This window comes from Chamaea fasciata, unplaced genomic scaffold (genome assembly GCF_029207755.1).
Source record: "Chamaea fasciata isolate MVZ Bird 193981 ecotype frontalis unplaced genomic scaffold, bChaFas1.0.hap1 SCAF_4, whole genome shotgun sequence".
Taxonomy (NCBI): domain Eukaryota; kingdom Metazoa; phylum Chordata; class Aves; order Passeriformes; family Sylviidae; genus Chamaea; species Chamaea fasciata.
This window is the reverse complement of record NW_027094089.1, coordinates 20,464,664-20,489,937: the sequence shown is the minus strand read 5'-3', so window position 1 is coordinate 20,489,937 and position 25,274 is coordinate 20,464,664. Positions and strand designations below refer to the sequence as shown.

General features: G+C 39.3%; 2 protein-coding genes and 1 long non-coding RNA gene across 6 annotated transcripts in view; 2 read left to right on the top strand and 1 right to left on the bottom strand.

The window, feature by feature from the left end:
* Positions 1 to 12,880, top strand: part of ZFR (zinc finger RNA binding protein) — a 48,285-nt gene extending 35,405 nt beyond the window's left edge. For all 4 annotated transcript variants that reach the window (XM_066181032.1, XM_066181031.1, XM_066181030.1 and 1 more), the window contains 5 exons: positions 4,588 to 4,685; positions 5,507 to 5,602; positions 9,449 to 9,560; positions 9,656 to 9,753; positions 10,484 to 12,880. In XM_066181032.1, the coding sequence (XP_066037129.1) occupies positions 4,588 to 4,685; positions 5,507 to 5,602; positions 9,449 to 9,560; positions 9,656 to 9,753; positions 10,484 to 10,663 (584 nt within the window). In that variant the 3' untranslated portion in view covers positions 10,664 to 12,880. The remainder of the gene's footprint in view (positions 1 to 4,587; positions 4,686 to 5,506; positions 5,603 to 9,448; positions 9,561 to 9,655; positions 9,754 to 10,483) is intronic.
* A 3,007-nt stretch (positions 12,881 to 15,887) lies between these two features.
* On the bottom strand, positions 15,888 to 17,326 carry LOC136288827 (uncharacterized). Its single transcript, XR_010720592.1, has 3 exons — positions 17,285 to 17,326; positions 16,512 to 16,594; positions 15,888 to 16,159 (listed from the first exon to the last, which is right to left on the bottom strand). It is a non-coding gene; the product is annotated as an uncharacterized lncRNA (long non-coding RNA).
* A 7,730-nt stretch (positions 17,327 to 25,056) lies between these two features.
* Positions 25,057 to 25,274, top strand: part of MTMR12 (myotubularin related protein 12) — a 37,937-nt gene continuing 37,719 nt past the window's right edge. Inside the window, exon 1 of the mRNA XM_066181025.1 lies at positions 25,057 to 25,233. Within this exon, the coding sequence (XP_066037122.1) occupies positions 25,057 to 25,233 (177 nt within the window). The remainder of the gene's footprint in view (positions 25,234 to 25,274) is intronic.

The following is a 25,274-nucleotide window of genomic DNA, read 5'->3' as shown; positions in this document are numbered from 1 at the left end:
CTTGCCTTAAGAGAAAGATTGTATGGATTTAGAAAATCAAATCACAGGTTTTTTTGGGTTTGAACTGGGTCAGTATTACCATCACTTAGACATTCTGAATAGTGCCACTTAAAATGCACTTTTACAGTACTTTTGACAGTAACAGTGCTTCTAACTTTAAAAGATGATGCGATTTTTTCCAGCTCTCTGAGGTTGCTTTTTGGTCTGGAGTGCTTTTTGAGTATATTTAGGCTCCTGGTACTACAATCACTCTTCTATCCAACTGGCAAACCCAACTAGTACAATGAGAAATGGCTTTGTCGTGCTGAAGCAGAAGGTGGAGCTTGGGAATCAATTTACATTTCTGAAGTCCACAGTTTCTCTGGTGCCAGCAGTGTTGCTTTAGGGTCTGTTCTGTAACACTTTCAAAGCTCCAAAAGCTTTTAAGCCAACAAGCATGATAATGTCTGCAGTACATTGTTTCTTTTTATTTATGGGTCAGATAAAATTAACTTTTGTTTCCTTTTAATCATGTATTTTCATAGTTGAAAGAGATCATAGCAAACAAGGTTCTGGTGTTTGACAGTGAACCTACAAATAGGAAATCTGAGGCTGTTTTAACACTTCTCATATACAGGTTGAAAGAAATTGTATGTGTGTATGTATACATGTGCTTGTGTATATACGTATTTATTTAAGCCACAGAGGGGTTTTTTTATATTTCATCTCATTACTACATGTCCTCTAAAATACTTGAGGTTTTTTATTGCATTACTAAGTGTCCTGTAGCTGTGACTAGTGCATTTATAAGCAAGCTATGTTAACAAAGTCATCCTACATAATCAGAAAGAAAAATTTTCGACATGCATTCTGTGGTTTGGATGACTTCCAAAGAGTCTTAGAGTGCTTTTGTTTTAAGCTGTACATATTATTCCTAGCTATAAAGGCTTTGTATGTGTACTGTCAGACCCAACCAATTTTACTTGGTTTTGGACAGTCTGAGTGTAACATGACTCTGGGCTGAATCCAACTTTCTATATTGTTTAAGTTTATAAAGAATGCATTTTATTATTATATTAAACTAACCATTTAATGAAATTATCCTTAAACACCATGTTTATTTCTTGATGTACTATGCAAAACTGCAGTATTGATTCCTGCTACAATACTAAATTTTAATTAAGTGGTTTCTGGCCCAAAATTCTATAATGTAGACTAAAAATAAAACAAATTTCAAATTACTACCATCAGTCCCCTAAGTTACGCCACCAAAAGGAAACAAATCTGTATTTTTGTCTGACCCACACTTGAGTTAAATTATCTTTATGAGTTTATTTACTGCTGAATGCAGTACTGCCTCTGGGCAAACAAAATCAAGTTAGATTTCTCTTCAAGACACTGAGCAGTATAAAATGGATGTGCAGAAAAGTTCACTTTTGAAACTGGAGCAAATAGAAGACTGAATTGCCAATTATTGCAGCAAAGAAGTTCCTTATTCCAAAGACTGCTGTTTATTTGCTGCAGAGTAACAGTATGTGTGTGTGTTTTTCTTACTGCAGCTTCTCATGCTCTGTGTCTTATATTGGTTTAAGGTTTTCATTTTCCCTAGCCTGCTTGGGGGGCTAGTTCAGGTGTTAAGGAAGGCTTTACCGGAAAAACCAGTTGGAGTAAAGATGCAACTTGAGTCTTGCACATGGAGTAGAATCATGTTTGATGTGTTATTATGTAAAAGGCTAAAAACAACCCACAAAAAAGTGAAATGAAATTGTTAACCGCATAGCTACTGTTCCTTACAGTATTGTGCGCTTGACAGTTGACTGAATCTGATACATTTGAAGAGCTCTAACCCAGCTGTGGAGTCTTCCTTCATCAAACAAAGTGTACATACTTAAAAACACCTCTGTGTGTGCGCGTGTGTCTTTTTTATCCTTAGCTCACAGCCCCGGTCCAAAGCCTTCTAGCAGAGGGACTTGATTCCTGTCAGGGGTTGCTGCCAAGACATCGGAAGGATTTTTGACCAAGGTTTTCTAAAGCTCAGTGTCACACCTGCCATGCTTTATAAAGGAGGGGTTTGGATGCATAGTCCTAGCATCTGCTGTTACTTTGTGGTTTTTTTTGTTTGTTTTTTTTGTTTGTTTGTTTGTTTGTTTCTTTTCGTCTTTGTCTCTTTCCTAGAATGAAGCAGTGTTCACACTAGTCTTATAATAGTTGACTGGATAAAATGTATTTTACATAATAAAACTTACCTAAATTGACATACCTGTTAACTTTTAATGAAGAGGTAGTGTGGACACAGCACGTCTAACTGAAGATTAACCCCTTATGTTTAGGCTAGTAATAAGTTACACAGGGTCAGAATTCATGCCTGTGTTTTGTAAATTAATTCAGTTTTTGTCTTAGTTTAGTAGGGTGGTGTGTTAGGCATCTGATTTTAGTTACACAGTCTTTAAGGGGTTAATCCTGAAATGTGAAACATATGCAAAAATCCACAGAATAAATATTAGAGGACTCCCCTTGATTTATTTTTTCAGTCAATGTTTTGTCAGTGTAGTACATGCCTCAGCAACGTCTGACTTTCAGAGCCTTAAGTTCCAAGGGTATTCTTACGACACCTATTAGTAACCCATTTTAGATCAACATTTCCAGTACTAAGATTCTTTCCTGTATACTTAAATTGCAATTCTTGTCAGTAAAACTGTTTTACAAGTTGAAGGTTTTCAGACATAGAAGTTTCAGATTATTTAGTGAATTATTGTGCTAAAAGTTTGGACAGTGTCACCCATTTGTGTATTAGTTTTAGGAGAAAGTAAACAATTGACTGATTAGGCTGTTGGCTCAACAGCACATATTTGCATTTTTAATTTCTCAACCTTATTTTGTCACTTTTTCCTGTGGTGGGTTTTCTCAGGATATACTCCTTGTTTCATGTATCTGGGTTGTACTCCTTTCATCACTTAGCTTTAGCTGGCACCCCTCTTTTGCAGGTTTGGAGGGGATTTTTTTGTTGTTGTTTTTGTTTTGTTTTGGGATATTAATTTCATTTTAAAAGAAACATTACTTAAAACGTCTTCATTTGCTCTGTAATTGCATTGTTAATGAAGACTTTAATTTTTCCACTTTGACATATAGTCTGTAAGTAGCAATATCTCTGTGAGAAGTTACCTATGTTCTTCTCAACTTCGCTCTTATGAAGTCTTCACCTTTTTTATCCCTGTGCAGAGCAATGGGACTATCCTATTAAAATGCTCAAATCTGATTGTAGTACTTCACATTAAATTTAGTTACTTTATTGCAAAGCTATACCACCATGTTAATTCATGGCCTTTGAGCCCTATATACTAAAGAATCCTACTATTTTACATTTGTGGTTTCAGAGCACGATTTCTGCAACATTCCTAAAAGCTTCTTGTTGCAGGCATGTTTCATGACTCTCATTATTTTTTATTTTATTTTATTCCCTGGCTTAACTTAAATGTAAATCTTGGAGGAGTAAACTTTACTGTTCCAAACAGCCAGCTCCTGTGAAATGTGTGCAGTTGAGTGAGAGCTTTTTGTTTCATCATATCTGGTGTGTCACCAGTTATGCTAGCAACATATGTTTTGACTAGTCACCATAGCCATTTTCAGAATCAGTAAAAAAGTAACTAATCTGATTATATCCATAAAATTTTCAAGTTAACTTGAGGATACCATTTCACATTATTTAGTGGTTCCAGTTTCACTGATTAAACCACTTCTGTGGTCTCTTCTTTTTTGGTAGCAGAGCAGTCAGGTTGATAATTAAATTGTTTCCCGAATATTTAAATAGGCAGTATCTGGTATGGTTTTTTTCCATCTTTCAGACATTTTGCTTTGTTTTTTAGACTCTTCCTTTCTTTTCTGTATCTTGGTTAGTCTTATGTAAAGTAGTCCCTTTTCAGATCCTTCCTTGCATCCTAAGTGTTGCTGGAACACATATATTATGGACTGAGGAATTTTATTTATATGGGTAAGGGAGAAGGTACTAGAAAACAAGGAACTCTGTAATATTGAAGAACATGTCACATTCCTTTAGTCAGGTTTTTAAAGTAAAATAATTCCAAGCTTAAGGCATGATAAAAATAACATCATTACTAAACATTTAGTGCTTTTAAGATTTGTTATACTTAATTTTTCTTTCAAGAATAGCTCCCAAATAACACGTGACAATTAAAATTTAAAAGAAACTAAGTTTGAATGTTTCTAGTTGGTTAAAGTGGATTTTTGTGTTCCTTCTGTCTTGTGTTCTCTGTGCTGGTGCACTGTGTCCAACCATCCTTCCTTCAGTATTTAATTTTAGGGGATATGTGTTTTTCCAGTGTTAGCTGAAATAAAGAAGTACTGTGCATTGCATAATCAGCAATGCAGTTGAAAATAACTTCAGAGCTGAAGTGCATTATGCTCTTGATTTTCCTGCTGGGTTGATGCCCTAATCCTAATTGAGCAACTACTGCTGAACATTTACATTTCTCATTCAAGGGTTTAAACTTTAAATGGCATGTGTGACATTGAAGCTATTTAAGGAAGTGTCTTGCTCACCTGGTCAAACACCCATTCCTCACTGCATTTTGCCAATTCAATCCATTTTAGATGTAACCTCGGGTATGGTGAAAGACCCACCGGACGTCTTGGACAGGCAAAAATGCCTTGACGCTCTGGCTGCTCTACGCCACGCTAAGTGGTTCCAGGTTCGGAACATCATTTTACTTTCTTCTTGTAGCCTTATGAGAGATTAGTTCAGTTGCAATATGAATGTTTAACTGTGTGAAAACACTCAGCGTTGTTCATGCTAATAATACTTAATATTTTTCTGGTCCCTAAATTTAACTGTAGAAGGTTGAGTATGGAGGAGCTGCTTTATGCAGTTGTTGCTCATTTGACGTCATTTTTTTTTCTGGTCATTGAGAAGGCGATGTTGAAAGCTTGACTCGCTTGGGGTGATCATTTTTTGTATATTTGTTATATATTCCATAAGGCTGCAGAGTAACTTCGCTTTAAATAATGGAATATGTGTTTAAAGCTTTGTGTTTAGATTTAAGACTTTTTTTTCCTATTTCTTTAAGTGCATTAAGTGTAGGGAATGAAAGGTGAGAAGCAACTGTTTGGTTTAGTGACTTTGCATTCTGGCAAAGGCACAATAAAGAAACCAAACAGATTCCCTTGACCTTTCAGTCTCTATACCTACTTCTTAGATCTTTACTTTATCCTTTTTATTGCTAATATAGAAAGATACTGTATTTATTGTTTCAAATGAACATAGGTCAAAGTGTATAGGGGATCAAGAAATGTTATTCTTGTATAACCTGTGCACTTTGACTTTTACCACCTTAAATTACTAACCCTGTATAAAATACTGCTGTAAATGGCAGCTCACAGAATAAAGTTGTAGAATGATTTGTTTCAATCTTGTATCTGAGCTTCCATTGAACAGTGGTGTTTTAGTCTTTCAACAAGTCCTGTTTGCTATGGGTGCAGGGGTTAATTAATTTGATTTTGTATTGCTCTCAAGGCTAGAGCTAATGGTCTGCAGTCCTGTGTGATTATCATACGTATTCTTCGTGATCTCTGTCAGCGGGTTCCTACTTGGTCTGATTTTCCAAGCTGGGTAAGTAATTTTTTTTTAATGAGTCTTCTTAATAAATACATTACTATGAGGAAATTATAAGGAAGTGTTAATAAAATTTTTAAATTCAGACTTTTCCAACACGTAATCTAGGGTTTTGTTTGGGATTTTGGGGGGCTTTTTTACTAACAAATACTCCAGATTCCCTCTTAGAATATAGTTTTCTGAGGTTTTTCATTTGAAACTGGAAGTTATAATTTTTTCCAAAAGAAATTTTCTTGGTTTTTTCTACTCTTTGTGGATTCTAGGTTTTAGCATTTTTTTCCTTTACTCTGTGTAAAAGAATTTCTAACCACGTACTCTGAATTGCTTGGAGTTTGCTGAAACTTATTTAAAATAATGTTGGTTGTGCCCAGATAGTTCTGTGATTACAGAAAGAACTCGAAAGAAAAAATCACAGTAATTCTTATGATGATTATGTCCCTTTCACAAGGTGGAATACCGCAGTACTTCAGTACAGCCTGTGGTTATGTCATCATCACATTCTAGTCAGTGTCACTTAAATCTCTGGGTTATATCAGGTCACCTTTCTCAATTCAGTTGAGTGTTCTTGGAGCATTCCTTTTGCAGTGACTACCTTACAAATGCTCCAAATATTAAGAGATGTACAATCTGTGAATTGGACAAAGTCAGTCTGGAACAAATACCTGACACATGCATCATGTGGAAGTAAACCTAGCTATGACTGTTGTGTTTTGCAGACCAAATCCAGTTGCACTGTACTGCTTCCTTCTCAGTTTTGACAGGAAGAGCATTAACATTGTTTTGAGCAGTTGACTTCGTTTAGATGAGAAATGTTTTACATCTCCATTAAGTTTGCAAACAGTTTTATTAAATTACTTCTAATAATATTTGTTTCTTCTGGAAAGGAAGTGGAATAGTAATGTCTGGGTTTTTTTAAATATTTAAAGGGAAAAAAATAGTGCCAGTTTCAGTGCTGCATTTCATGAAAAGTACACTAAACAAAACAGCTTAAAAGATGCTAAAAAGTGCTCTCTTAATATCACTATGATACCGAGTTGCCAGAGAATGAACCTTGGCATACTTTCAGAAAAGTATCCTTACAACTACTGCAACACAGAGCAGGGATATGGGTGAAGAACAAGGAATGTGCTTCTTAATTCTCACATTACGTGTTCCAAGACACATCCAGAAGGGAAGAGAAATGTGAAGCAGTGTGTCAGATCTTACTGCATCTCAATTCTCTCCAAGAGTGATTCCTGACTTTTTCCTGGTACCTGCATTCTCAGTGAGGTGGATCAGCACTGAACTGATCTCAGCTGTTCTTTTGGCCTGTAGGAAAAGTCTTCGTTTTCCTACAATAAGAAGCAATGACAAAATGAAAGTGGTGATTTCAGCCAGTACGGGTGGAATTTCATAGATTGGAGTAATACAATTTTCTGGATACAGATATTCTCTTACCCTCTATACTAGAAACCTTTTACAAATGAAAGAGATGACAGAGCTTTTTTTAAAAAACAAAAGTAGCTGTAAAAATAGAAGTTAATAGGGAGCCTGAATGTTCACAGTAGTAGCATTTCATGTGCCTTAAAGTAAAAACTAAATTAGAAGAATTTTGTCAGGTTCCTACACATTATTCAAATTTGAATTCCACCCTTTTGTGCACATAAACCCCAGGACAGGTAATTCATATTTTCCTAAGACTGAGTTATAGACCTCAGCATATTGTATGAGAATCCAAAAGAACTAGATATTAATAAATGCAAATCCAAGATCTCCTTTTTTTTTCTTCACTGATGCACTTTGCTTCCTACTTGAAAACATCTAAATTACCATTGCCAAATCCTGACTGATACAGTGGGAGTATGGAAATAACATGCTCAAGAATTGAAATCTGTCCGTTAAATGGAGCTAAAATAGAAAGGAATGGGCACCCTTAGTGATTAGCCCTGTAGTTACTTGCATACACCAGAATAAATATTTACACCTTGAAAGGAAGAACAAAAGGTAGCATTTGAACAACTGTAGATGTGGTGGGGAGGACAAGGCCCAAACAACAAGTGCCTCCAAAAAACCTACCAGGAATCATTGCCTGAGAATTAAACTTGCCAAAGAGGTAGCAGTGAAACATCTAATTCTGGGAAAGAGATCTAGGAAAAATTAGTCCTTTCTTTTACAAATACTTTTATAGATTCTTCTGGAAAAAATGTGTCTAATAAAAGGGAACAGTGGAAATATTCACAGAAAACACACCAGTACTTAAAACACAGCTAATGGTTTAAACCATTTTAGCTAACATCAAATAATGTGTACATTTCAGAAAACATATTTATCATAGAGGGTTTTTTTACACTTGTTTAACATCTGAGTTAGTGTTGGTTGATAACCAGGAGAAAAATTGCTGTGAGCTTCAGTTTTGCTAAACTGAAGGACTAGTGAAGATAATAAGCATTTTAAGAACATTAAATTTTTGATATTACAAGTTTCTGTACTCTTGTAGAAAAAGCTATTTCCATTTTTCCATAGCATCCTGTTTCATTAGCTATACTGTGTAGTGTATTCATGTGGCTGACAGAATCAAGTGTCCCAGAGTGTTTCATACTCTCAAAAATGGCTGGACAAGTTGTCTACCTGCATATGTAGGCTACTACTGTATAAATTTCTACGAAATTACTGAACAACTTGTGATGGGAAGAAGCCCATCATTTAATCACTGAATTGTTCAGGTTGGAAAAGACTTTGAAGATCATAAAGTCCATTTGTTAACCCAGCACCACTAAAACATGTCCTTAATTGCCATATCCACATATTTTGTGAACACTTCCAGGGATAGTAACTCCAACTCCCTGGGCACACTGTTTCAATGCTTTACAATACTATTGGTCCAAAATTTTTTCCTAATATCCAATCTAAGCCTTGCCTGGTGCAACTTGAGGCCATTTCCTCTTGTCCCATCACCAGTTATGTGGGAGAAGAGACCAACACCACCCGGGTACACCCTCCTCTCAGGTGGTTCTACAGAACAATAAGATCACCCCTGAGCCTCCTTTTCTCCAGACTGAACGCCACCAGCTCCCTCAGCAGTTCTTAATAGAACTTTGTGCTCCAGATTCTTCCCCAGCTCGTTGCCCTTCTCTGGACTTGCTCCAGCACCTCAGTGTCTTTCTTGCAGTGAGGAGCCCAGAACTGAACCCAGGATTTGAGGTGTGGCCTCACCAGTGCCCAGTACAGAGGGGCAGTCACTGCCCTCTCCTGGGCCACAGCATTGCTGATACATTCAGGATGTCCTTGGCCTTCTTGGCCACCTGAGCACACTCAACTCACGTTCAGCCACCGTTGACCAGCACCCCCATTCCCACTCTGCAGCTTTCCAGCCACTCTGTCCCAGCCTGGAGCTGCAGGGGTTGTTGTGACCCAGGGACAGGACCCAGCCCTTGGCCTGGTTGAGCCTCACACAACTGGCCTCAGCCCATGGATCCAGCCTGTCCTGATCCCCCTGCAGAGCCTTCCTGCCCTCCAGCAGCTCAACATTCCCACCCAGCTTGTGCCATCTGCAAACTGGCTGAGGGTGCTCTCAATTCCCTCATCCAGATCATCAATAAACAGGACTGGGCCCAACACTAAACCCTGGGGGACACCACCAGTGACCAGCTGCCAGTATCAGTACTCATTGTTAATCTGGCACCACCTTTCTTTTTATTCATCTTTATAAAATAACTGGGGTTTCTTTCCATTTTAACTGAAAGTGTTCTACATTGGGTAATGTTCTTCAAAATTCAGGATTCAAAATTCTCTATTGAGGAACAGTATCAACTTTATTCTTAGTCCATCTTTTAATTTGGCTGAATCCTCCTGTTGTTGGTCTAGGCTATGGAGTTGCTTGTGGAAAAAGCAATTAGCAGCGCTACTGGACCACAGAGTCCTGGAGATGCACTGAGAAGAGTTTTTGAGTGTATATCTTCAGGAATCATCCTTAAAGGCAAGTTGCCTTTTATGTATACTTACACTTAACTAATCTGTAATCTTGCTTGTAATAAGGCAAAGATGTGCTACTAATTAGCCTGATTATTGTAGGTGGTCCTGGCCTTCTCGACCCTTGTGAAAAAGATCCTTTTGATACACTTGCTGTAATGACAGATCAGCAACGAGAGGATATTACTTCAAGTGCACAGGTAAGGGAATGTAGGTGTGAAGTAACTAAATTTGATGGATGGTTTTGTTTTGGTTCTGTTTTTATTTTTGTTTTTGTTTTTGTTTTCTTTAATGGAGCTTTATATTGGACATGAATTTTTAGTCAGATCTTATCAGTCTTAAGCCAGGCATTGAACATATCACAGGAGAGGATGTTCATTATTGCACTGAAATAAATTTATTTTCCTGAACAATTTCTAGCATTCTTGTCTATATCTCTATCTATATATCTAGATCAAGATCTGTTATCAGGCTTATCTACAGCAGTACGTTACTAGATAGGAAATTTTATAAATACATCTGTGTAAGATTCATATGACATTAATAGGACCATTGTCATATGTCATATGATTTATATGACCATTCATGCTTGTGGTTTAAGAGGTCACTGCCTCTTCTCTTCATTTGATCCCTTTGCTAATGATGCCTGATCACATGTCACCTAACTTGACACATGACAAGCCTTGGCTGCTTCAGTGCAAGCCCAGAAGCCCTAACACATGTACATTAAGCTAAGATGCTGCACTTACCGAAGCAGCAAATGTGACATACACGTTCTATTGTGTTGACTTTGTTGGGGGACAGAAAGATGGGATAATTACAGTTAAGGCTAATATCAGACATCACTGATGTTCTTCCCTAATTGTTTGACAAAGTGCTCAAAATGGGCATTGGTTTGTAACAAAAGTAACTTCTTTACTGTTTTTCTAGTTTGCGCTGAGACTCCTTGCATTCCGTCAGATACACAAAGTTCTAGGAATGGATCCATTACCACAGATGAATCAACGCTTCAACATCCATAATAATCGTAAAAGGAGAAGGGACAGTGATGGGGTTGATGGGTTTGAAGCAGAGGGAAAGAAGGACAAAAAAGATTATGATAACTTCTAAAAATGTTTGTTATCATTGCTAATATTGATGGTAATGAAAACTCCATTTGTTGCCTTGCTTTTACTTCATTCATAATGATGTCTGTTTAAAACATCCAAAACCAGCTTCTGAATTAGATTTGGAAGAGAACAACCTAGCTCTTCTGTGAGATTCTGAATATTTTAATTGGATGTGCTGTACCAGACAAATTATGGATGGAAAGACTGCAAATGGAAACTTGTTATAGGAAAAAATAGTTTTCCCTCATTGCATTTTCTTTAAATGTGTTGCTAATTTTAGTATATTTTCTTCTTTTTTGTCTTTTTTATTAACAAGTGCATTGTCTTCCTATCTTGACTGTATTTAATGCAGCATTTGTGCTTCTGTTGCTATGTGTATTTTGACCTTTTATTTAGAAGTATTTTTGTTTGCCTTTGACACTAGTTGTATGAGTTACTTTGTGTTAGGTAGTAGAACTGTTTTCCTCCCAATTAATATTTTAAAGAAGGGGTTTTTTTTCTTTTTTTGTAAAGTGAGACTGCAGGATCATGTTTTTTTCTAAATGTGAAGGGGTTACAACACATAATTGTCCTGCCATTTGAGTGCTCAGAATTAAGTGTTTCTGCCAATCTTGTGGCATTTGTCTCCTTAGTGTGATATAAAGGTGTAATTAAGACAAATTTGTGTTAATCTAATCAAGTTTGCTGTTAGTTGTGCATTAGCAGTATAAAAGCTAATATATACAGTATGGTCTTGCAACAGTTTTAAAGCCGCTGCATAATTGATCAAAGATTTGCATGATGGGGTTTTTTTTTTTAATAGAAGGGCTTCTAAAACTATTATCTTAGGTTAAATGCATAGATCTTTGTAGGATTGACTTTGTGACATAGCAAGGCCAAAAAATAACTTTCTGAATTTCTTCTCTCAATGAGCAAAGGTGGGCATTTTCCATTTAGACAAAGTTAGTCATTCTTTTCAGTCAACTTTGTCAATATGGTATTAATGCCTCTCAGCCCTTAAAATAAATGTTTGTCATATCAGTGCCTGTGAGGTTATTCCTTATATCTGTTCCTGTATAAACTTTCTGTGATTTTTTCAATAATTCAAATTTTAAAAGTGAAGTATTACTTAAAAAGTGAAGGTTATCAAAGAAAAAACCCAGAAAATTATTTGCTGTGGCCATAGTGTATGCTTATGTCTCCTTCAAAAATCTAAATATAGCAGTGGTGTAAGTAAAGTTACATCATACTGTTGATGTATGCTCTGGTACACAGGTGTGATTTGTTGTCACAGCACTACAGTGGAATACACAAAAGTTAAAATTTATTAAATTACTAAAAGTCATTACACATTTATTAAACTACTAAAATTCATTGCACACTGGAAACTGAAGTTTCACTTACTCTGTTAAATGTGTATTATGCTTTGTTGTAAACTCATAAAACACAGATTAACATAGACTAACATTCTGGTAGCTACATTATCGATGGCTGTAGGAGAGTATCACATGTGACAGAGATAATTTGTTATTTCTGATACAGTTTATTAAGAAAAGCCCAAATTCTGTTCCATTTCAAGGTCGAATTTATCTTTGACCTTTTTAATAAGCAACTGTTGGAGCAGGGGGGATGTTTCTGTTCCCAGTATCTACTGCTAACCAGTGTGGGCCTATAGAATAAAAATACAATATTTTAGAAAAACAGAGGGAATCTAAAGACTTAAAGAGAAAAACACTTAATAATAGTGTTCTGCAAGCATCAGAGTGCAATTTTCGAGGGAGTGATTATAAGGGGTTAGCATATAAAAGTAAAGCTTTCTCTTGTAGGAAAGCTTTCTAAATAATTAGAAATACGAAAAGCAAAAAAGCTTTGCAGTTACTTTGAAAAATTACTCATTTCGTTGTTTCGTTCAGCCTTCATGCATAGCTCCAAGCATATGCTTGTTCTAGGGGATATCTTGCTGCCATCGTGTCTAGTTAGCCATTACTATTTATTTTGAAAGCTACAGGTGCTATTCATGTGGCTATTTCAACTCCATACCAAAGTTTCTTTCCTCATAAGGCAAACTTGTCTATTCAGGAATGTGACCCTAAAATATAGGATTAAAAAGGTCAAAGATGTATTTTAGATTTTCTGTATTTTCGTTCTACTGGCTTTTAGCTCCTAACCAGTTTCTGGATCTTTTGAAATATTGTGTACTTAAAGTGATTCCACATTAAATATGAAGCTGTGACCATGATTTTTGTGCTGTGTGGTGAAAGGTGAATTTGCAATTTGTTTCTGGTGTTCCTGCCCATTTTAATGGATAACTTCTGACTCTTGTTAACAAATCTAAGAATGTAAAAACCAGGTTTTGAAAAGTACAGAGATAGCTTTGACTTAAATACTGCACTGTGCACTTAGGAAGGCAAAACTGACTAAAAAAGCATTTTAATACCCTGTTTTTTGGTAATGCTAGCAGTTTACTAATAAGCACTGCTTACATTTTTTATTCAGCCATGCTGTGTGTTAAATCCCACAATCAAAACCACTGTACTCCTCATTCACAAAAAGGAAATGTACACAGAAAGGATATTCCCACCCATGCTCACCTTAGAAGATCTGTTTGTGAACATGTGAGCTGTTCTGTTTGAAAGCTTTTTCGAAATTTCACTTGTCATCCTAGTTCATAAGTGTGTCCTGTCTATGAGCAGTGTGGTTTCACATGGATCTGTGCATAAAGGCACTGGTAGAAATTGAAGTCTGTTAGACATAGTCCATCAACTTCTTGCCCTTTTATGAAATTTTAGATGAACAGTTAAATTTATATAACTATTGAATATGATGGGTTCATTTGCAGTTTCTATTTTTAGGTCTTTTAGTACTTAAAATTGTTCTGCCTAGAAAACTTCCAGCAGTTGGAATCAGTTTTAAATATTCCTGCAACAATTTGTATGTATATTTACGTTCATGTTGCTGGTTGAAAATCTGCTGATCATTAGTCTGTTAAGTAGTTACACAATGACGAATTCAGTTTTTTATTAAAAAATTAAGACTTGTTTGGACTAACCAAACAGATTTGAATAGCAAAGCATTAATAATGGTGGGGAATAGACACCGTTAACAATGATTTCTTGCATTTATATTTCAGTTTTACAAAGTAGTGATAGATTTAACTAAAACATCTCTTTTCCATAATTTTTTTTCTTTTTAATGAAAGCTGTAAGCTATTTGGCTATTCTAGCCAAAAAGGCTAGCAAATTAAATTTCTCCTGAGAGATTCTTTTATAGATCTTCTTGGAAGATCTTTTTTATCCCTCAGCATGGTATTTCTCAGACTTTCAAAATGAAACAGATAGCTGGTGTTTTTGGGGAAGAAAAAAATATCCAAGGAGTGTTATCTATAGACTTATTGTAGCAGTTTTGATTTATATCCAAATAAAAATCAGACTTCATTCTGTAAATATCCATTAATCTGTATTCTTATATTTTATTCCATTTTTTTCACTTGCATTATGAAAGTCTGAGAGAAGCTTGCTGTTGTTTATTGAACTTTCTGATTGTTTACCGTTTGCATTTTAAGAAACACTGCCCTAATAATACTCGAGAAGTGTCCAGTTGCTACCAAGGGCAAAAGTCTCTGTTTTTCAGAGACTGGCAGCTCTTGCTGGGGATCTTGACCCTGAACAGTGCACACCTTCCCAATGTCATGCATGATCCTTACATACCTGTGTTGGCAAGGGTCATAATTTAGGACATCTTTAATACTTGTGTTTTATTAAACAGTTTTTTTCAAAGCCATGGCCACCAGTATTTATTGCAGGGTAGTTTAAAGCGTACCAGCTTGCAGAGGCTCAGCCACTAGCTTAAATACTGTAGTGGTTTGAAAGGAAAACAAATGAGAGGCTCCAAGTCAGAGATACAATTTAATAGGAAAAAAGGAAAGAAAGTAAAATAAAATAGATGCAATAATACAAAAGACCACTGACAGAGTCAGAATACAACCTGAGCGGAGTGATGGAAGCAGTCCAGATGAGGTGGTCTTCCTGAAGCAGTGATCCTGTAGAAAGGTCTGGTAGCTCGGGTCCTCTGGGAATCCAGTGGGTAAGCGCCCCTCTGGTGTTCAGAGTCTCAGCTTATATCCAGGCTGGAATGCTTGGTTCCTCCCTCTGGGCGGAGCATCTCACAATGGGATGGTGAGTCATGTGATAAGGCCTGATGGGCCCATTACCAGGAGATAGTCCAGGAGGGGGTTATCTGTGAGCTGTGTAGCAAAGGTGCTGATGGGCCCATTAACAGAAGATAAGCCAGAGTGGAGGAGGCAGGGAGCACTGCCTCACCTGGTTTCAACAGTTCATGAAGATGGTGATAGAATATACTTCAACCCAGGACAAATACTTTCACATATATTCTGCATCAGTACTGTTTGAGGTTAATACCTCGAATCACAATAAAATAGAATGGTATCAAGAAACCTTTGTGTATTTTTTAAGTTTCCTGTACTTAAAAATCTAAGACTGTGAAATGGAGTAGATGACCAAGAGAAAATAAATGGCTTTTTCTACGGTAAAAACGTTACTTTGACATTAAAAGTGAAACAAAAGGCCTCTTGTTTCCACACAAGAATCACAAACCTGGCACCTTATGTAACCTCTTTCATTTTCTGCATACTGTATTGTGTTTGTAACAATGGTACGCATATATGATCAGACTGTGAAAGACAGCCTTATCACAGACTTCACTTCTGGCACACGTTTAAGTTTGCCAATAATTATCTGGTTATACAAGTTAATGGACAATATGGAGAGATGAAAGTGCCTGAACACAGGGGTTCACTGTCATGTTTTACACACTCCTGGGTATGTGCTGCTCCAAAAGGGGATGGGTTTCTCAGAGATGCATGCCCACAGCTGCCAGTCCCATATGGACACCTCAGCATGGCTTAGGATATCGAGAATGTCACTGCTTAGGTGACTACTTCATATTTTCACATGTGGCAGAAAAGCACGGTATACATTTAAGAACTGGAGCCAGAGTGATCTAGGATGTTTCCAATATAGTCACGTGAAACTGCAGCTTCAGGAAAACGGGATAATCATTGCGGTATCAGCAGTAGAGTGTGCTTATCACATGAGAAGTGTCTGTGGTAATTAAATGCCATCCCAGTTTTTATCAATAAGTTTGATAATTTATTTTACTTGTAAGTGAAAGCAAATAAAATACAACAGAACACTTCCAGTTGGAAGGGGCCTACAGTCATTGTCCAGTCACTCACCTGCCCACTTGAGGGCTGGCCAAGTTCCAGCATGTTATTAAGGGTACTGTCCAAGTGTCTTTGAGCACTGACAGACTGGGGCATCAACGACCACTTCTCTAGGAATCTGTTGCAGTGCTTGAGCAGCCTCTTGATAGAAATGCCTCCTAATGTCCTGTCGATAGCTCTCTTGGTGCAGCTGGATTCATGGATCCCACGTGTCCTGTCCCTGGATTATGGGAGGAGAGCTCAGCACCTCCCGGTGCCCTTCTGCTCTTCAGAAAGCTGCAGAGAGCAGTGGGGTCACCCTTCAGCCTCCCTTTCTCCCAACCGGACAAGCCCAAATTCCTCAGCTGCTCCTCACAGGAAGTTCCTTCCAGCCCTCCCACCAGCTTTGTTTACTTCCTCGGGACACCTTCAAGGACCTTCCCCTCCCTCACCTACAGGGCCCCCTGAGGCCGCCCCAGGCTGAGCCCCGCGGGGCCATCCCCAGCCCGGGCCGGCTGCGCCGTGCTCGGTGCTCTGGGATGGGGTTTGTCCTCGGGGCTGCCCGGGCACTGCTGACCCACACTGAGCCCAGCACCAGCCAGCCCCACCTCCTCTGCAGCTGCCCAGACACTCCTCTCCCACTTTATACCTGTGCCTGGCCCCATCTCAGGTGCAGAATCCCACATCTGAAGTTCTTGAATTCGCTCCGTTAGAAAAGCGGTGGCGGGGGCGCTGGAAACGAAAAACTAAATGAAACATGGTAACAGAAAGAACAGAACTAATTCTGTTAGTTGGGTCCAACTCAAGAAATAAGATGGGGAAGGCCATTAGACAGCTACAAATCAAAGGTAAAATAAAAAGGAAAAAAAATATATCAATACTCAACAATAATCAACTCTAGAAATAGTGTAGGAAATCAGAGAAAGGCTCTTTTTCAGCAGAGAGACCAGTGCATGACTGGCCACTCGTGTAGCAACTGCACCGCTCTATGAAAACATAGAAGAAAAAAGAAGCTGCACGTGATTGAGGAGCTTAAGACTGAAATGGTTTAGGCCAGTGGAACTGAGGTGTTAAAATAAGTTACGTGCCATGTTCGGCAAGTGTGCTGTGGAAAAAGGTGAAGGAAAAGCTGAAGAGTTTATACTGACTTTTCACGCATCTCTCCTGCTTCATAGACAGAACTACATCTGTTGTCCATGCCTTGCTCCCTTGCACGTGGATGGAGAGTGTTAAAGAGTGTGTGAGGACACTTCCCCAAACACTTGGAAACCTAAGTGAATGCTCCACAGCCAAAAAGAAAAGTGCCATTTTCTGCAGCAAATCCACAGGGCTGTGTTTGAAGTGTCGCTGTGTGCTCCCAGCAGCAGAGAGCGCTGTGTCCTCAGCAGCAGCTCCCAGTGGAAAGCCAGAGTTCATTCTCACCTTTCTCTGACAAGCATGAAGGGAAAACTGTGATGTTTTAGCTATTACAGTGTTCCTCTCTATTGCCAAAGAATGCATTTTTAAATAATTTTAGAATAATTATTTAACGATGCAACAAAGTCATCATGGCTACAAAATCCCAAATAAAATCTGCCAGTGAAGTAGGAGACAGCTGTGGTTAGAAACACAGCCGTATCTCATAAATAAATTAGAAGGGGTATAAAGAAATTACACAAGTCAGAGTATGCATAGCAGGGGGAGAAGAGGGATTCAATTTTAGGTCACTGAGGGCTGCAAAGAAGAAATTCTGCTAGGTAAGGATTCCCAAAGAGGAAGGCAGCCTGAGAAAGGCTATAAAGGAAGAGCTGATAAAATGTGTGTCAAAAGACTGTATCTGGCAAATCATTGAGAACAGGAGGAGAGGGGAATTTCAGATAAAAATTTTGTGGGAGGGGGTAGTGTGTGACTTTGCTTTCTTGTATCCATTTCTTAGGAAATTGCTTGCAGCTGCTGCCAGGGGTAATTTCAGGGCAATAGATCCAGGATAAGCATTTCTTATATGACAGTGGTAAATCATAAATCAGGATTCTGGATGCTTTAACTAACATCCCCAGGAAGTTCTCCAGCGTATCCAAAGGCATAAGATGAGCCAATTTACAAGCTTTGGGACCAGTTCAGAGCTCCTGTTACAGGAGTAGCCAGGACTGAAGTGTTTCCCAAGAAGCAGTGATGCATTCAGAGAACACAGATCTGAAACCCAACGGTTTGGGACAAAGTCCAGGCAATAAAATTCCGCCAGTCCTCTGCTGGTTTATATATTCTCCCTGACGAAAAGTCGCTCTACAAATTTCACCCACGCATCAGAAAAAAAATAGATTTAAAATACCTTATTTGCTTAGAAAAACCTGGAGTTCTGGAAGTGCAGGTGACTTCTGGAATCCTCAAGAAAAACGTTTCCAAATACCCATCTTGACATTCAGGTATGCCAGATTACCACATGGACATCAGCATTAATATTTTAATTCTAGCATGAATGCATTTTAATTCTAGAAAGTTTGGTCAAGAAACTTTCCAAGGGCCCGAAGATGAAAACCACAGCAATTTTAGAGAAAAACATTCTAGTAAATCAGAAACATTTGCTAACAGGGAAGAATACCTGGATTTATGAGATTTCTCTTACAAGATTTGCTGCTTCTATGAAGTTTGATGCTTCAAAGACTCACTTGTCTTAGCCAAACAAAAGTGTGCCTTGCTTAGACAACGGCCTTTTTGAAGTCAGAGACAGTAAAGGGAAGCTAAAGCAAGCCTTGAGACTCATGTCTGTGTTTTGACATGAATTTCTGCTGAAGAGCATGTAGCCTTCCCGAAGGGGTAGGTTTGTGCCTGTTTCTCAGATTATCTGGGCTGGATTTTTTGGTTGCAGCAGTTGTATGGGAGGTGGGGATGACAGCACAAGCTGGATGGCTTCTTTCATTAACTGACATTCATGATTACTGATACACACATGCATTTTGCATTAGAAAATCTAAGCCAAGAGTACAACGTGGGCAAAGTAAAATGAGCACATTTTTACACCACAGTCATGCACTAGATACAATTTTCACTGCTAAAGGAAAGAACAGAAGACCCAGGACACAGCCAGCAAAAACTTTCAAGTCTGTATGTGTCCTTCCAAAAGATAAGAGGTTACTGTGTAGGCCTCATAATGAGTACTTCTCCCCATGGAACTGACCCATCCTGTACCCTGTAATTTGGACACTGGATGGTTCTCACTAGCTTTGCTTTGTATCTCCTCATGCCCAGCAGGAAGAGCCCTGCACAGGAGCAGCTATTTAACTAGATGGACCAGATTCCTAGCTAGTGACAGACAGCTGGACATCTTTCCCAAGGACTTTTCATCCACAGTGCATTTGGAGAAGTGACTTGGGAAGAAAGAATCAGGGCTGCCCAAGGATACCTTGGCAGACTTTTTCCACCACCCAACTTATGGACTGCCATCAAACTGGGATGTGAATGTTGCTTTTTTTCTTTTGTGGGATTCATTCCAAGACAGAACAGTCAACTCACATCCTTTGATATCAGGAGGGTCACACTTAAATTTATCTGTCTTATTATCCACAAGCTCATGATCCTTAGATTCTCCCTTTGGCATGCAGGTTTAGAAGAAACAAGGGTGAGAGGAGAGCTCTGACTTAATTTTGCCTCACATCCAGCCATGGTGTAGGCTTTTTCCCAATACAGCTGGGGTTTGGCTCACCCTTTGTGTACTGTTAAGGATAAGAAATACCCAGTCTGAATTAATTTCTCTTCACAGCATTTTGGAGAATAAAATAAAGAAGTTCACCACATGACAAAGAACTCTGTGTGTGGCTGCAAACAAGAAATTGTGTTTGCTTCAAAAGAGCTAAAGAAAGGCGGGGAACCTCCCTAGACCTTTCTTGTTTGTGACACCCATGCTTTCCTGGGTGAGTAGAGGTGTTAAGAAATTACTCACTTCCTCTTCTCCCACTTGTAGCTATTAAGAGAAGGTGATTTTCCTGTTCAGTGTGAGGTGCTTTGTTTCCTGAGTTTACAAAACTCTCACAGCAATATTTTATTTTCCATCCTCAAGTTTAAGACATGTAATTCCCAGCTGCTTCTCTATGACTAAAATAAACACCTTGGTCCAGGGCATGTTCTCAGCAGTTACTGCCTCTGTCCTGCTCTTTGTGGCATAGTTGTTAATTTGGTCTTGCACTCTTCTGTGTGCATGTTTTGAAACTGTATGTCCCAAATGGCAGATGAACCTTCCTGGTAGGAAGGGTTAGGAAGGTTAGCTCTGGAAGGCCCTGGTAGAACAAAAGCATAGAGTAATTAAGGGATGGACAAAAAATGGCACTGGTGTGTATTGCTACCCCTGAAGGAACTGCTGGTTGCCATCTGAGTCATGATGTGTGGCCATGTGAGATATCCCTGATGGCTTTACTTAAGAAAAAATTGCATCTCTTCAACCACCTTCAGGGTGGAACTGGGCACATAGTGTCTCAGGTCTGAGACATGGGATGGAACAGGAATCATAGCCAGATATTTCAGATGAGGAAAGCTAGGGTAGATCTGCTTTCCATTTACTCAGAGAGATTAGGTTCTCACAATGAGGAGTAGAAAACTGCTTTAAAAATTGAAACACACAATACAATCAGTAGAGGAAGGCCACTGCAACAAAGATGAAACATAAGAAGTTATTATAAGACAATATTACACAGTCTCTGACCATATTCTTCAAAACTTAGCTCACCTCAAAAGTGACAGACTGAATTTCTGAAACAAGTTTGGAAACTAATTTCTGAAGGACATAGAAAGTACTGGAAAATAAAAATCTCAGTGTGAATACAGTATTAGGTGTAGTATCTTAGAGCATAACTCTTTTATGGTTTTGGGTTTTGTTGTTTTCTTTTTTTTTAAATTGTCTTAATTTGCAGAAAACTAATATTCATTAATTTTCACAGAAAATTCTCTAAGCCTGTATAAAGCAGAGATAGGTGCTGGTTTTCTATAGACTGATTTGGTGACCTTTTTCCACAGGACATCTCAGTATATTCCTCATTTCTGATTTTTTCCCTGATAGTTCCCGGTAATCTGACTTCCAGCTTCCTCTTAAATCTTCTGTATTTCTTGGATACTGATTTCAGCCACTTTAATGTGTTCTCTTAAAATGCTGAAATACTAAAGTCCTAAACTGAGTTACTTAATTGAACAGTATAAATAGGAAGTCTCAGACCCAGCACGGCAGATCTCTGTATACTCAGGATAATTCCAACATTTTTGGGACAGCTTCTCTCTTCTGAGTTACACACGAGCATCTGCGATGCTCTGTGAAATGTCAGAGTAACCGTACAACAGAAATACTCAGGTTTGCACACCTAGGTGCAGTTCTCCTGGTAAGGCCCAGATAAACATGAAAATAAGAAAAATCAAACTATACATCCAGGTAGATTTTCTAAATAGAAATATTCAACCTTGATAAATTGTAATCTTTTGAGCTCCTCTTTTGAGCTGCTACTTCAAATTCTTCACCTGTGTCACCATTGGGGTTGCATGTACTAAAAGTAGTGTCCAGACATGGATGTAGCCATGATGAGAGTTCAAAGGGGAGCACAGCTGCAGATTCCTGCCTCTGAGTTACCACTCTGGAATGGGAGTTATGGACACCTGTAACTTTGCAGGTCTGCAGCATGGCAAAGACTCACTCTATTTTCTTCAAAAAGAGGAAAACAGGCAGTAGAAATTAGATACAGTCATGCAAGTTTGCTCAATACTCATGAATTGCTTTAAAAATTTATTACATCTATCCAATACACACCAAAGCACCCACTACACATAGTGGCCTGCACCCCCTGAGCATCCGAGCACAATTTGCACTCCCCAAGGCATTGAGATTTACAAAGGCCCAGACTCAGAAAAGCTGAAATGTCATACAAAGAGCTGTGTTCAGTGATCTTCACCAACTGCCTTACCCAGGATACTTACTTCCCATAGCCAAGGAAATGCGGACAAGGAAGACTGCCACAAAGGAAAATATGAGATACAACTTGCAGTTAAGAGGATCACTGAAAGAGAACTGATAGAGAAGCTGCAAACAGCTCCTTTGTGTCTGCCTTCCATCAGCTGTTGTGCCATTTAGCCTGAAAGTGAATTCTCACAGCTGAGAATTCAGTCCAAAGAATTATACAAATTAATAGTGTGTGAATATTTTAAACAAAGTAATCCCTGTTTATTGAAGAACAGAGCTGGTCTGTGAGATTCCCTCCTGCAGACAGCATTAGATACTGTGATTATACTTCTAGAAAGAGAAAAGTATAAGGATGAAATGGAAACAGTTAAACCCACTACAGACAATCTAGAACTTGGCTTTTGAAAAGTTTTACTCTTCCACATTGTCATCGATATACATATAAAATTGAGCAAAGTTAAATTACATTATTTGATACACTCTGGGTTTTTTAAAATGGATTGAAAGTCATTGGAAGCATGGAAAAACATTTCCCATTTAGAAGGAACATGGGAAGACAGATCCTAAAAATACACCATTTGAGGAGCTTCAGTTTGTTGTAGAGAATTTTTTTTTAGAAGTCTTTATTAGTGAGGAGAACAATCCCAAACGATTGAACATCATTGAACTGTCTTATTTCCTCATTGGTATGGAGCAATTTGGAACAACACTACAGAGTGACAATGCTGAAGAGAGGGACCACATTAAAATGAAAAAAAGGTAAATATGTAAATACATAAGTGAGAGGCAGTAGATGACTGTGGGGGGAATATAAAGACAAGGGCAGGAAGGAGGGCATTCTGAAAGGCCAAATTCAGCCTGACCAAGTGCAAGCTAACATCCCAAGGTGCTCTGAGCACTGGATAGTCTCTGAGGCTATTTCTGAAAAAGGGATTTATTTGCTGCCCCCATTACCTTCAGAAGGAACCAATTTCTCTCCACTCTCTGCAGGAGGAATCTACAGAGATGAGGTGTCAGGGCTAAAGTTGACTTTTATGAGTACTCCCCACAGATACTCCAGATTTTAGAAGACAAAGTGAGAATACATCACTCTTCCTGGGGAAAGGGAAGAACGTGGAAGCCCTTGGCGCTTGGTAATCTACTGGGCAGACTCAGCATTGCAGCTGGCCCTTTCAGAAGCTAATTTTCTTCTCTTCAGTAAGTTAAGTTGCTTGTGATAGCTTTATTTTTTCCATTCTAGAAAAGCTGAATGTACTGACTAAGGGGGGATCCAAATCTGGCCCTCAAATTCTAGCAAAAATACATCAAATCCTGTCTGCAGTGGGTTCAGTCCTACACAGTTTGCATCCTGGAGAGCAAAAGGACAAAGCACTCCCTGTTCATCACCATGTGGATATTTTGCTCATGGAGAATAGCAGTTACATTCAGGTTTTTTTATCTAGGGCTTTTTTTTTAATGACAAGATGAAGAATGAATTCCCATGTGCTTTGTGGGAACTAAGGCTCCTTTTGCACTTCCCATTGGAGCTAAGACTCTGGCCTGGTGTCAAAATATCTCTCCCTCTTTGAAAAATGCTATGTCAGTAAGTAGCTGGTTTTTGCCTTAGTGTGCTGTAAACCTCATGGCATGCTGGGGTATTCGTGTTATTCCCACTCTAAATTCAGGTACTTTAAAAGATTTTTTTACATGCTATTCTCTTTCTTTAAGTACTTTAATACACTAGAGAGCACAGAGGTGGTGTCCCACATTTCCCCTCACCCTGGATTTGCACCAGTTTAATCCCATGGGGTGTACTTTTGACCTAAGCAGCTGAGGTCAGATGCGATGTAAGGAATGATGTGGAAGCAGCTGTGGAGTGAAACATGAGAGCTCTTCAGCGTGGGATCCCATACCAGAATAGCCTTTGTTGTAAAACTGCTAATGAAAGCTAATCTCTGATGTGCTTGGGGCACTTTTTTTCCCAGGGAGAAGGTGATTAAATCCAAAAGAGTTCTCATTCCTTGACTCTGAAAACAGGGAAATAGTTTTATTTCTGAATTGAAAGAGTCACTTCATTTAACTTTTATAAATGCTGTCTTGTAACTCCATGTAATCATTTTTCTCCCACCTGGAGTTTTCCTAGGTCTGGGTTTGGAGCAAGATAAATAAAGTGAAGTATTAAAACAAAAAAGAGGGGGAATGATATGAAAAGTGCTTAGCACTAATATTCAAAGGAGCTGTTGATATTTACGTCCTATGGTCTACTGAAGTTTGTAAAGTATGTTTTATATTTGTAAAAATATTTCCGTAAAGTCTACTCTATGCACAAATTGTTGCCTGGGTTACCATTCACCATTTGAATTGCTGGGTAGTCTTGCTGCATTGCCACAGGCCATTTACAATATTTGCATTGTTCTGTACTCATATAAAAATGAGGCTTTAAAAAGTAACCTACATACCAGTTAAACCTGGTGTATATTTACAGCTCTGATTATACAGTGTCCAAAGATGACATTCCAGGGAGGCTATGGCTGTAACACATTAAATAGGCATTGGGCAGAGGACTTCTTGGGGTACATCAGCGGCCACATTTTAGAGGGTTTAGAGGATTATTTAACGGCAAGCATATTTTATGTCATTTTTATTGCAGTTCTCCTGCCATAAGTAACACTCTGCATCTCAATGTCTTGTTTAGATTTTCCTTAATGCTGAGTTGCCTTCTAAGTGTGCACAGATACAACACAGGCGTTTGGCAGCTGAGTAAGAAACAGTGCAATAGATAAGTTAAACGAAGTTTAGATAAGATATTAGGAAGAAAGTCTTCCCTGTGAGGGAGGTGAGGCACTGGCAGAGGTTGCCCAGAGAAGGTGTGGATGCCGCATCCCTGAGAGCGCTCACAGCCAGGCTGGATGGGGCTCTGAGCAACCTGGTGAAAGGCGTCCCTGACAATGGCAGGGGCTGGATCGCGATGAGCTTTAAGGTCCTTTACAGCCCAAACCACTCTCCGATTTTATGACTCTATGGAAGTGATCAAGGAACAGGCCAGGAGCGGGAGGTCCCTACAGCTCCGCACAAAGGTACGTGTTTACCGCGAAATTGAGAAAGCCGGAGGGAGAACCCTGCTGGCTCCAGCCGCGCCCCGCAAGCCGAGGGCAGAACGGCGCGGGGCATTCCCGGGCACTCCCGGGAGCGTAACCCCGCCGAGCATCCCGGGCCACGCCCCATGAGGGCGGGCGCGGCGGGGAGGCGGTGCCGCAGGAATGGCCGGCGCCGAGCGGGGCCGCGGCCGTGGCAGGGGGCGGGCATGGGCGGTGCCGTCTCCGTGATGCGGCTCGGCGTCGCCGCGCTGCCGCGGGATCGCTCCTTCCGCTGCCTCCCCGCTCGGGACGAGCGCGGGGAGGCGCCGCCGCAGGCCGGGGCCATGTTGGGCGGCGGGGCCAGGGCGGCCAAGCCGTCCTTCGTGTCCTACATCAGCCCGGAGGTGCGGGGCCGGGCGGGCGGGCGGGGCAGCCTCGGGCGCAC